At 34.7% G+C, this 11,097-nt stretch overlaps 1 protein-coding gene across 1 annotated transcript in view; it reads right to left on the bottom strand.

The window, feature by feature from the left end:
* Positions 1-2,875, bottom strand: part of TRPC7 (transient receptor potential cation channel subfamily C member 7) — a 119,024-nt gene extending 116,149 nt beyond the window's left edge. Inside the window, exon 1 of the mRNA XM_010971653.3 lies at positions 2,528-2,875. Coding sequence (XP_010969955.1) covers positions 2,528-2,529 — 2 coding nt within the window. The 5' untranslated portion in view covers positions 2,530-2,875. The remainder of the gene's footprint in view (positions 1-2,527) is intronic.
* Between the last annotated feature and the right edge of the window lie 8,222 nt (positions 2,876-11,097).

Here is an 11,097-nt window from a genome sequence, read left to right on the forward strand (position 1 = left end):
GGTATTCTGCTGCCATCCATCTTCTTCCTGCATTTTTTCTAAGTTTCTTTAGACTGCAGATTTTCCAACTGGAGTGCAGGATCCTTAAGAGCAGGAGAATTACTTGTTTATATGGTATATGTATATGGTAAATGATATATGGATGCCTGGCATTTGGTGCATGGTCACATAAGTTAATTCTTAAATACTTGAATTTGGGTTGGTTATTAAAGAAGATCAGTAAAACAGAGGTGTTAATGTTTACCAGTGTCCTCCTTAGAAATGCAGGAACCATATAATCCTATGACTACTATTTCCTATTTGTAACTGACAACTTTTAAAATAAGGTGTGAGCTCCAAAGGAAAATTAGTTTCCAGTTAGCTTCACTGTAAATGATGGTCCGTAAGTTGCTAGGTGAGACTGCTAGTATCAGAGGATGTACTAAGTACTATGGGTGACTGGGGCAGATAACTGAGGCATTCTTACTACTTCAGAATACTCCTAAATTTTAAAATATATTTCCAGAGGGATCCAACTTATTTCTATGTATCATCTTCTTTATTCTGTTGGAGTTGAGGTGGGATAGTACATATAAATTACAGTGCTTACTAAGTGCTCTAGTAATAATTGGATAATATTAACTATTTTAGTTTAATACAGTTATAATCATTGTGGATCCAAAGCAATAATAATTGTGAATCCAAAGCATTCAAGTTCCTACCCAAGCTAATGAAAATAATTTGCTTGTATAGCACATATACTTTGAATTAAAAAAGATATTCAGTTATTTACTCCATGAATGTGCATGAGTTCATACACCTTTTGCCAGTCAGGTCCTACAGGAAACAAGCAAAGTACCTTTCTGCTACTTATTACAATATATTATATTGAGGTATACTTTCCAAACACTTCTACTAATGTGGGATTTTTTCCCATTGCATCTTAGATTGAAAAATATTATCCAGTGTTCCTGAATGTTAAAAATGGTTTTATCAGTAATTTATTTTTCACCAAATGACATCTTCTCTGGATGAGAGTGTTCTCAGGATTTTCAAACTACCTTATGAATTAGCCATCCAAGTATAACAGTGCTTTGTGTGTGCTTCTTTTATTTCTGTTTTCTTTTTAAATCCTTATTTATCTATTTGGAATTGGTAGGTTATGGAACTGGATGTCTGTATCTCATTGTGTATAGCTTGAGATAGAGCTGGAACAACAAGTTCTAAGAGTTACATTTCCCCCCCAAAGATTCATCTTGGAATTAAATAGATATGTGTAACCTTTTCATTGTTTATTGACTTCTGTGACAAGAGTCTGAAATGAACGTGTACTAGCAAAAAAGTGAGAGACCCTTAAATCATGAAATGACAATACTGAGAAAAGTAACATGCTGAATATTTGTTGGCGGGTGGCGTGATTGGGGAGGATAATGATTGCTTTTCTTAAGCAAGAGATCCTCTCACGCAGGATACCATATGCATCTGTAATTAGCCTCAGTGAGGCTCCATGTAGTTTTGATTTTTTTCTGGGTTAATTACTGCCTAAAGGAGTTAGCTAGTCTCCATGCCCCTAAGCTTAGGAGCAAGTGTTTTTAGAAGTAAATTTTTGTGAACTTATACTTGTGACATAGAACCCTTGGTAAATTGTTAGATAACTGAACTAATGTCATTGTTTAGAAGATCTTAGAGAGTGAGTTTGAATCATATCCATACTGAATATTCTGGATTTAATGTGAATTCATTCATAAATCTGGTGTGTGCCCAGTGTTCAGAAATAGGACCCACCAGCAGGTGGCATTCTGAGGCAAAAATTCACTGAGTACCACCAGACAGGGTCAATCATTGCTTCTTTCAGATCTACCCTAAATCCATTAAGCCTTTAAATCACAATTAATGGCAATAGCATCCTGGTTATGTCTACTCAACTATACTTAAGCGAATTTACAACCTCAAACTTAAAGAGGGAGATTCTGTATTGCAGTTTCAAAGCTTGTGTCAAAGCCCTGCCAGATTTCATCTCTTTTATTAAAAGCATGTTCATCTTACAAAGAAATGGTTGTCTAAAGGACATGTTTTCAACAAAGAAAAGGAAAGAAAAATAATAGTCTCCTTCTTCCTACCTATAGTTCTTTAGTAGTGGCTACTTATTAAAATACAGCCTTCTTCTTCCTCCTACTCCCATATTTATATTAAAATAAATACAACAACACACACAAAATCAAATAAAAAAGCTGCCAGTAGTGAAGTAGAAGAAACAACACACATACTTTCTTCTAGGAATAAAACTACACTCTAGTACAAAAGGACTGGGCTACCAGGATGAGTTGTCTGTTTCTGAAAGGCTTTGTAAACTTAAACTTTCAATTAAAAGTTAAAAAAAAAATTCTTACCAACCCAGCAGATAAGACTTCAGATCCAGATTTACATCTAAAAATCCAAGCAGAGCACAAGAGGGATAGGGCTAATAAATAGAAGTTTAATTCCATATTCAGCTAGAAAACAGCCTCTACTGGAAAAATAATATGAGAGAACCATCATAGCTGCTTACATTGAGGATGAAATACGCAGACTTGTTCCTTCTTTAAATGACCGGAATCCGGTGTTGAGTCGCAGAAATCTGGCTCCCCATGAGTGATAGCCGGATAGATACCGCTCTCCGTGGTGCTGAAGTATGGAGCTGGTCGAGTGAGTAGAGTTGCGAGAATGTGAAAGCGCACTCCACTGTCCTTTGTGTTGCAATAGTAAAAACTCGTCTTCCGAGGCAGACCCGCTTTACTGTTCTTTTCCCAATCTGGGGAAAATTTCTCAGGGAACATGAAGGAGAAAGATCCGTGTGTGAGAGACTGGCAGGCAGCGTGGTGATGGGTTGTTATAGTCCCCACCCCCTCTCCCAGTAGCTTTGAGAGGGAGGTAGCAACTCTGCCTTCCTACCGCAGCTCCTCAGGATTTCTACCTGCCCCCACCTCATGCCCCAGAACAGCGCATATAACACACACACACACACACACACACACGCACACACACACACACACACCCCTCAATTATATAACGTAGCAGGTTCTGGCTCCTGAAACAGACTGTTCATCTGTTGAAACGAATGAAAAATGAGGAATGAACTAGTTTCCTACCTGTTGTGTCTGTGTGTTTACCAAGGAAAAGAGTTGAGAAGAAAACTGAAATCGGAGGAACTCAAAGAATAACAGTAGTTTACTTTAATATGCTTTATGGTCACACCCGACTTTGTCTTCTGTGACTGATGCATTTTCTAACTGTAACCTTCTGTTTGATGATCTTTTAGCATTGTCTAGGATCAGGTAGAGGTCAGTGATGTAGATCAAGTCTGATACTAGTAACAAGACTTTAAAAGTGTTAGCTCTCATTTATAGCTTTCCATTTTTTGAAAGGAAATTCCTAGTGCAAAAACCCATTTCCCCACAGTCCCCAATCTCACCAATTGCTATGTTAACAAATGACCTACAGTTCTTAAACACTTAAGTATTTTGATGGCCTGATTGGAGAGAAACCTCCTTAATTGAAATATTACCTGTGTGAAAGAAACTTACCTGGGTCACTGAACTAATAAACAGAGTGTTTATTCTTTGAAACCAATTCATGGGTAACAACTGACAGTATTAAAGACTGTCTCTGTGTGCACATACAGTACTCAGGATTAAAGAGGTGGCTTTAATACATTTTGCACAATGCCATTCTAGGTTTATAGACAAATCAGATTACACTGGTAGCTAATAGATACCTATGCTATTAGCATTTTCTTTGCTTACAACATGGTGTGTGGGGAAAGACCCTGGAGTTTTTATTCACATGTTAACTGTGTGACCTTGGGCATAATGCTTAACCTCACTGAATCTCAGTCTTTTCATATGTAAATAGTTAGTGAAAATGGGTAATAATGCTTTTTTCCCCAAATGCATGATAATAATTGATAGACATAGCATATACGAAACACCCAGAAGAGTTCACATTTAAGAGATGCATAGTAAGTTTGAGTGTTCTTCTTCCACTCCTTGTTTAAGAGAAGTTAAAGTAGTTATCTGGTTAAAACTCCAAAAAGCTTGATAACAAACTAATTTTTATTTCTATAAGCCTCCACACAAGCTCTCCAGCATTAATGATTGTGCTTTATTAGACGAAATACTATTTTAAAAAGAAATTTCCTTAACATTAAGACTTTTCCTTTAAATTTTTTATAGACTTGAAGGACAAGGGAATTTTATTTTTAGTTAGAATCAGCAATAAATACGTTTAACTCATTTTAAATAAAATGTTAATGAATTAAGAGCTATTTAGTATTACACTGAAGTGTAGAACAAAATATATAAAGCCAACAAAAGTGTCTTACACAACCCCAAAGTTAGAAGATTAGCTATGACACTGATAATATCCCTTTAATTGGGATTCGCATCATTGTGATTAGTGAAGCAATATAGAATAAGATACTCTTAATTATGAAATACTTTCTGAAGAATACTAGGTTGTGGCTTTTAGTTGATAATGATGGAAATGAAGTCTTATTATATTTTGTTTTTAATAAATAACCAAGAGAAATTCTGACATGAACTATGTTCTTTTTTCTACTCATGATGAGCTCATAAAAATACCCCATATTTTTAAAAGTGTGCCAGTGACATTACTACAGTCATGTATATGGAGGAAATGAGCTAATTATTTTATAGATACATATAAACAGAGGATAGGTCAGAATCAGCTCTCCAGAGTGATAGGATAAGATGATGTTTTATGAAGGATCCAACCTTCAGTGTCCTCATTATTAGAAAGATTTATCACTTCTGGAGGATATTATACACAACATTTGGTTCAATGAATAAATACTTGTAATCTGAAAAAGTTACATACATGTCAAAATATTTTCAATATGTAAGACACAGAAGTAACTAGGTCCTCACTATCAACAGTGAAAGTTCAGAAGACGATAGATATCCAAGGTTCCTGTGTAAGGTCTTGAGTTTTGTTTTTTCATAGGCTCACAGTACATAACCACTTCTGGTCAAACTTCTTGTGTTATAATCCAAATATTCCATTCCCCAAGTATATCCCTTAGTTTTATCACCTATAAAAAGGTAGGTAATAGTTTCTCACTTGTAGAGTTACAGTGAAGATAAAATGAGACAAGTCACATAAAGCACTTACAGCAGTGCCTGGCACAAAATCAAAACTCAGCATATGCCAGCTTTCATTCTTTTTTTAAAAACAAAAAAAATTGAGTTATAATTACCATGCAACATTATATTAGTTTCAGCTGTATAACATAGTGATTCAGTTTTTTGTACATTATGAAACAGTCACCACAGTAAGTCCAGTTACCATCCATTACCATACAAGGTTGATACACTGTTACTGACTATATTACCTATGCTGTACATTACATCACTGTGATTTATTTATTTTATAACTGGAAGTTTGTACCTTTTCATCCACTTCACCCATTTCACCCATTCCTCCATCCCCATCCCCTCTGATGACCACCAGTTTGTTCTCCATATCCATGAGTCTGTTTCTGTTTCGTTTGTTTGTTTTGTTTTTTAAATTCTGCATAAGTGAAATCATATGGTATTTGTTTTTCTCTATCTGACTTATTTCACCTAGCATAGTACACTGTAGGTCTATCCATGTTGTTGCAAATGGCAAGATTTCATTCTTTTTTATGGCTGAGTAATATTCACTTCTGTATATATAGCATATCTTTATCCTTTCATTTATTGATGGACACTTAGATTATTTCCATATATTGGCTGTTGTAAATAGTTCTGCAGTGAACATAGGGGTACATATATTTTTCCAAATTAATATTTTCATTTTCTTTGGATAAATGCCTAGAACTGGAGTGGCTGGGTCATATGGTAGTTCAATTTTTATTTTTTTAAGGAAACTCCATGCTATTTTCCAAAGTGGCTGCACCAATTTACATTCTGACCTATAGTGCATAACATCCTCATCAACACTTGCTGTTTCTTGTCTTTTTGATAATAGCCATTTAAACAGGTATGAAGTGGTTTTGATTTGCATCTCCCTGATGATTAGTCATGTTGAACACCTTTTCATATACCTATGTCTGTCTCTTTGTCTGCTTTGTAAAAATGTCTATTCAGGTCCTCTGCCCATTTTTTAATCAGGTTGTTTGCTTTTTTGATGGTTGAGTTGTATTTTGGATATCAACCCTGTATCAGATATGTGATTTGCAAATGTCTTTTCCCAGTTAGTAGGTTGCCTTTTCATTTGGTTGGTGGTTTCTCTCACTGTACAAAAGCTTTTTTGTTTGATGTACTTCTATTTGTTTATTTTTGCTTTCATTGCCCTTGCCTGAGGAGACATTCCAAAAAATATTGCTAATAGTGATATCAAAGGGGTTACTGCCTGTGTTTTATTGTAGGAATTTTATGGCTTTAAGTCTTATATTTAAGCCTCTAATCCATTTTGAGTTCACTTTTGTATATGGTATAATAAAATGGTACCGTTTCATTCCTTTGCAAGTTGCTGTCCAGTTTTCCAATACCATTTATTAAAGAGACTGTCTTTTCCCCATTGTATATTTTTGCCTCTGTTGTTGTAAATTAATTGACCAGATGAACATGGGTTTATTTCTGGGCTCTCTATTCTATTCCATTGATCTTTTTGTCTGTTTTTGTGCCAGTACCATACTGTTTTGGTTACTGTAGCTTTGTAGTATAATTTCAACTCTGGGAGTGTGATGCTTAAGCTTTGTTCTTCTTTCTCAGGATTGCTTTGGCTATTTGGGGGTCTTTTGTGGTTCCATTTAAATTTTAGGATTATTTATTCTAGTTATGTAAAAAAAATACCAGTAGTATTTTGATATTTTTTGATACAGGTTGTATTGTATTTGTAGACTGCTTTGAGTAGTGGGGGCATTTTAATGATGCTGATTCTTCCAGTCCATGAATTTGGACTATTTTTCAGTGTATTTATGTCATCTTCAATTTTTTTTTCCTCAATGTCATGTAGTTTTCAGAGTACAGATCTTTCACCTTGGTTAAATTTATTCTAGGTATTTTATTCTTTTTGGTGCAATTGTAAATGGGATTGTTTCCTTCATTTCTCTTTCTGGTAGTTCATTATTAGTGTATAGAAAAGCAACAGATTACTGTTTATTAATTTTCTATCCTGAAACTTTACTGAATTAATTTATTAGTTCTAATAGTTTTTTGGTGGAGACTTTGGGAGTTTCTAAATACAGTATCATGTTATCTGCAGATGACAGTTTTACTTCTACCTTTCCAGTTTGGATGTCTTTCATTTCTTTTTCTTGCCTAATTACTGTAGCTAAGACTTCTAATACTATGTTGAATAAAAGTAGTGAGACTGGGCATCCTTGTCTTATTTCTGATTTTAGAAAAAAAGCTTTCAGCTTTTCACCTTTCAGTATGTTGTTAGTTATGGGTTTGTCATATATGGCCTTTATTATGTTGAGGTACATTCCTTCTATGCCCACTTTCTGGAGAGTTTTGTTCATAAATAGATGTTGAATTTTATCAAAAGCTTTTTCTGCATCTATTGAGATGATCATAGTTTTGTTAATGTGGTGTGTTACATTGATTTGTGGGTCTTAAACCATCCTTGTAACCCTGGGATGAATCCCACTTGATCATGGTTTATAATATATTGTTGAATTTGGTTTGCTGATTTTTTTTTTTTTTTTTGCATTTATACTCATCAGAGATATTGGCCTGTAATTTTCTTTTTTTGTGGTGTCTTTGTCTGCTTTTGGTATCAGGGTAGTGGTAGCCTCTTAAAATGAGTTTGGAAGTCTTCCTTTCTCTTTAATTTTTTGGAATAATTTGAGAGGGATAGGTATTAACTCTTCTATAAGTGTTTGGAAAATTCACCTGTGAAGTCAGCTGGACCTGGATTTTTGGTTTTTGAGAGTTTTTTTTTTTTTTTATTACTCATTCAATTTTGTTACTAGTAGTTGGTCTATTAAGAATTTCTATTTCTTCATGATTCAGTCTTGGAAAATTATATGTTTCTAGGAATTTATATATATATGTATTTCTAGGTTGTATAATTTGTTAGCATATAATTATTGTATTTTCTTGTGATTTTTTTTTCTGTATTTCCTGAGTGTCAGTTGTAAATTTCTCCTCTTTCATTTCTGATATCATTTATTTAGGCTTTTTCTTGTTTCTTGATAAGTCTGGTTGAAGGTTTGTTGATTTTGTTTATCTCTTCAAAAAACCAACTCTTACTTTCATTGATCTTTTGTAATGTTTTTCTTTTAGTCTCTCTGTCATTTATTCCTCTTCTGCTCTTTACTCTTTCTTTCCTTCTACTAACTTTGATTTTTGCTTATTCTTCTTTTCTTGTATTTTAAAATGTACAGTTAGATTGTTTATTTGAGTTTTCTTATTTCTTGAGGTAGGCCTTTAGCACTGTGAACTTAGCTCTTAGAATTGCTTTTCCTACATCCCACAGATTTTGAAAAGTTGTGTTTTTGTTTTCATTTGTCTCAAGGGGTTTTTTCATTTCTTCATTGATCCATTGATTGTTTAATAGCATGTTGTTTAGTCTTCACTAAAGCATGGTTGTGCTTTTGTCAGTTTTCTTCTTGTAGTTGATTTCTAGTTTCGTACTGTTGTGGTCGGAAAATATGCTTGATGTGATTTCAGTCTTCTTAAATTTATTGAGACTCATTTTGTGTTTTAATATGTGATACTTCCTGGTGACTGTTCCAAGTGCACTTTGAAAAGATGTGTATTCACTGCTTTAGGATGGAATGTTCTCTCTAAAGTCCATTTGGTATAATATGCTGTTTGTCATTTAATGCCAGTGATTTCCTTGTTGATTTTCTGTCTGAATGATCTGTCCAATGATATAAGTGACGTGTTAAAGTTCCTTACTATTATTGTATTGCTGTCTCTTTCTCTCTGTATTTCTGTTAATATTTGCTTTATACATTTAGATGTCCCTCCATTAGGCTTATAAATGTTCACAAATGTTAACATCCTTTTGTTGGATTTTCTTCTTTGTCATTATGTAATGCCCTTCTTTGTCTTTTGTTACAGTCTTTGTTTTAAAGTCTGTTTTGTCTGATTATGAGTAGTGCTATCCTGGCTGTCTTTTCTTTTCCATTTGCATAGAATATTTTTTTCATCCCTTCACTTTTGGTCTATGTGTATTTTAGATATGAGGTGTTTCTTGTAGGCAGCATGTAGATGGGTCTTTTTAAAATATTCATTCATCTACTCTGTCTTTTGATTGGAGGAATCAGTCCATTTACATTTAAAGTACTTATTGACAGGTATGTACTTACTGCCATGTTGTTAACTGTTTTCTGGTTGTTTTTGTCATTCTTTGTTCCTGTCTTCTCTTGGTCTCTTTGGTTGTGGATGGATTTCCTTAATGCTGTGTTTGGATCTCTTTCTCTTTATTTTTTGTATATCCATTGTATGTTTTTGGTTTGTGTTTCATATGTATTGACTTAGATTTGTAGCTGTGTATTTTAAGCTGATAGTTACTTAGGTTTGAAAGCATCTAAAAGCACTGCATTTGTACTCCCTCCCTTTTATGTTTTTGATGTAATATTGTACATCTTTTAATCTTATGTATCCTTTAACTACTTATTGCAGTTAGAGTTGATCATTCTATTTTTGTCTTTTTACCTTCAACTTAGCTTTTTAAGTGGTGGATCTGCTGCCTTTACTATGTATTTGCTTTTACCAGTGAGATTATTTCTTTTATGTGTTTTCTTATTTCTAGTTGTGGTCTTTCTTTTCCACTCATAGTACACCCTCTAACATTTCTTGTAAGGCTGGTTTAGTGGTGACGAAATACTGTAGTTTTGGGTTGTCAGGGAAGCTCCTTATCTCTCCTTTAATTCTGAATGATAATCTTAAATAGAGTATTCTAGGTTGTAAGTTTTTTCCTTTCAGCACTTTAAATATATTTTGCCACTCCATTCTTTCCTGTAAAGTTTCTTTTGAAAAATCAACTGATAGTCTTATGGGGTTTCCCTTGTATGTGATTAGTTGTTTTTCTCTTGCTGCCTTTAAAATTCTCTCTTTATCTTTAACTTTTGCATTTTCATTATAATATGTCTTGGTATAGATCTCTTTGGGTTCATCTTGTTTGGACTCTGTGCTTCTTGTATGTGGATGTCTGTTTCCTTCCCCTAAGGTTAAGGAAGTTTTTAGCCATTATTTCTTCAAGTAGGTGTTCTGTCCCTTTCTCTCTCTCTTCTCCTTCTGAGACCCCTATCAGGTGAATGTTAGTATGCTTGATGTTGTCTCAGAGGTCCCTTAAGTTCTCATTATTTAAACTTCTTTCTTCTTTATGCTGTTTTGATTGTGTGATTCCAGTATTCTGTCTTTCAGATCACTTTTCTTTTCTTTTGTATTATATAATCTGCCGTTGATTCTCTTTAGCTTATTTTTATTTTACGTATTGTATTTTTCATTTCTGATGATTCTTTCTTACATTTTTCTAAGTTTTTGTTGAATTTCTCACTGAGTTCCTCTGTTCTTTTCTAGAGTTCAGTGAGCATCATTATGACAGTTTCTTTGAATTCTTTATGAGGTAAGTTAGTTACTCTGTTTCATTAGGTTTTTCACCCTGGGCTTTTATTTTATTCTTTCATTTGGAACATATTCCTCTGTCTCTTCATTCTGTTTGACTTTGGGCTTTGTTTCCATGAATTATGCAAAACAGCTCTCTCCTGGTCTTGAAGGAGTATCCTTGAATGGGAATATCACCTGTGTAGTCTGCTTGTACTTGGAGGCTTTGGAAAGCCAGCTGGAGCTGGAGTTGGCATGGGCCTCATGAAGTCCCTGGGGAGTGCTGTGTCCGAGGCCATCTTGGTGAAGCTGGAGTGGGCCTGGACTGGGGGGAACCCCAGCGGGACTCTAACAGTGGCACTCACTGGTGCATCTGGCCCTGGAGAAGGTTTTAGCAGTTTCCTCCTTGTTTGGCAGAAGCTCTAGGGTTAGTGAATGGATTACCTTACAGTATAGTGTAGGTGCCTTTTAAACTACTGTTTTTTTCTCACTGTGTTCCAGGGTGAATGAGTCTGTGCTCAGTCCCCTCGGCAGTATCCCTCCCTACTGCAGGCTATGTCCATTAGGGGCGGGA

Source organism: Camelus bactrianus, chromosome 3, assembly GCF_048773025.1.
Source record: "Camelus bactrianus isolate YW-2024 breed Bactrian camel chromosome 3, ASM4877302v1, whole genome shotgun sequence".
NCBI lineage: Eukaryota > Metazoa > Chordata > Mammalia > Artiodactyla > Camelidae > Camelus > Camelus bactrianus.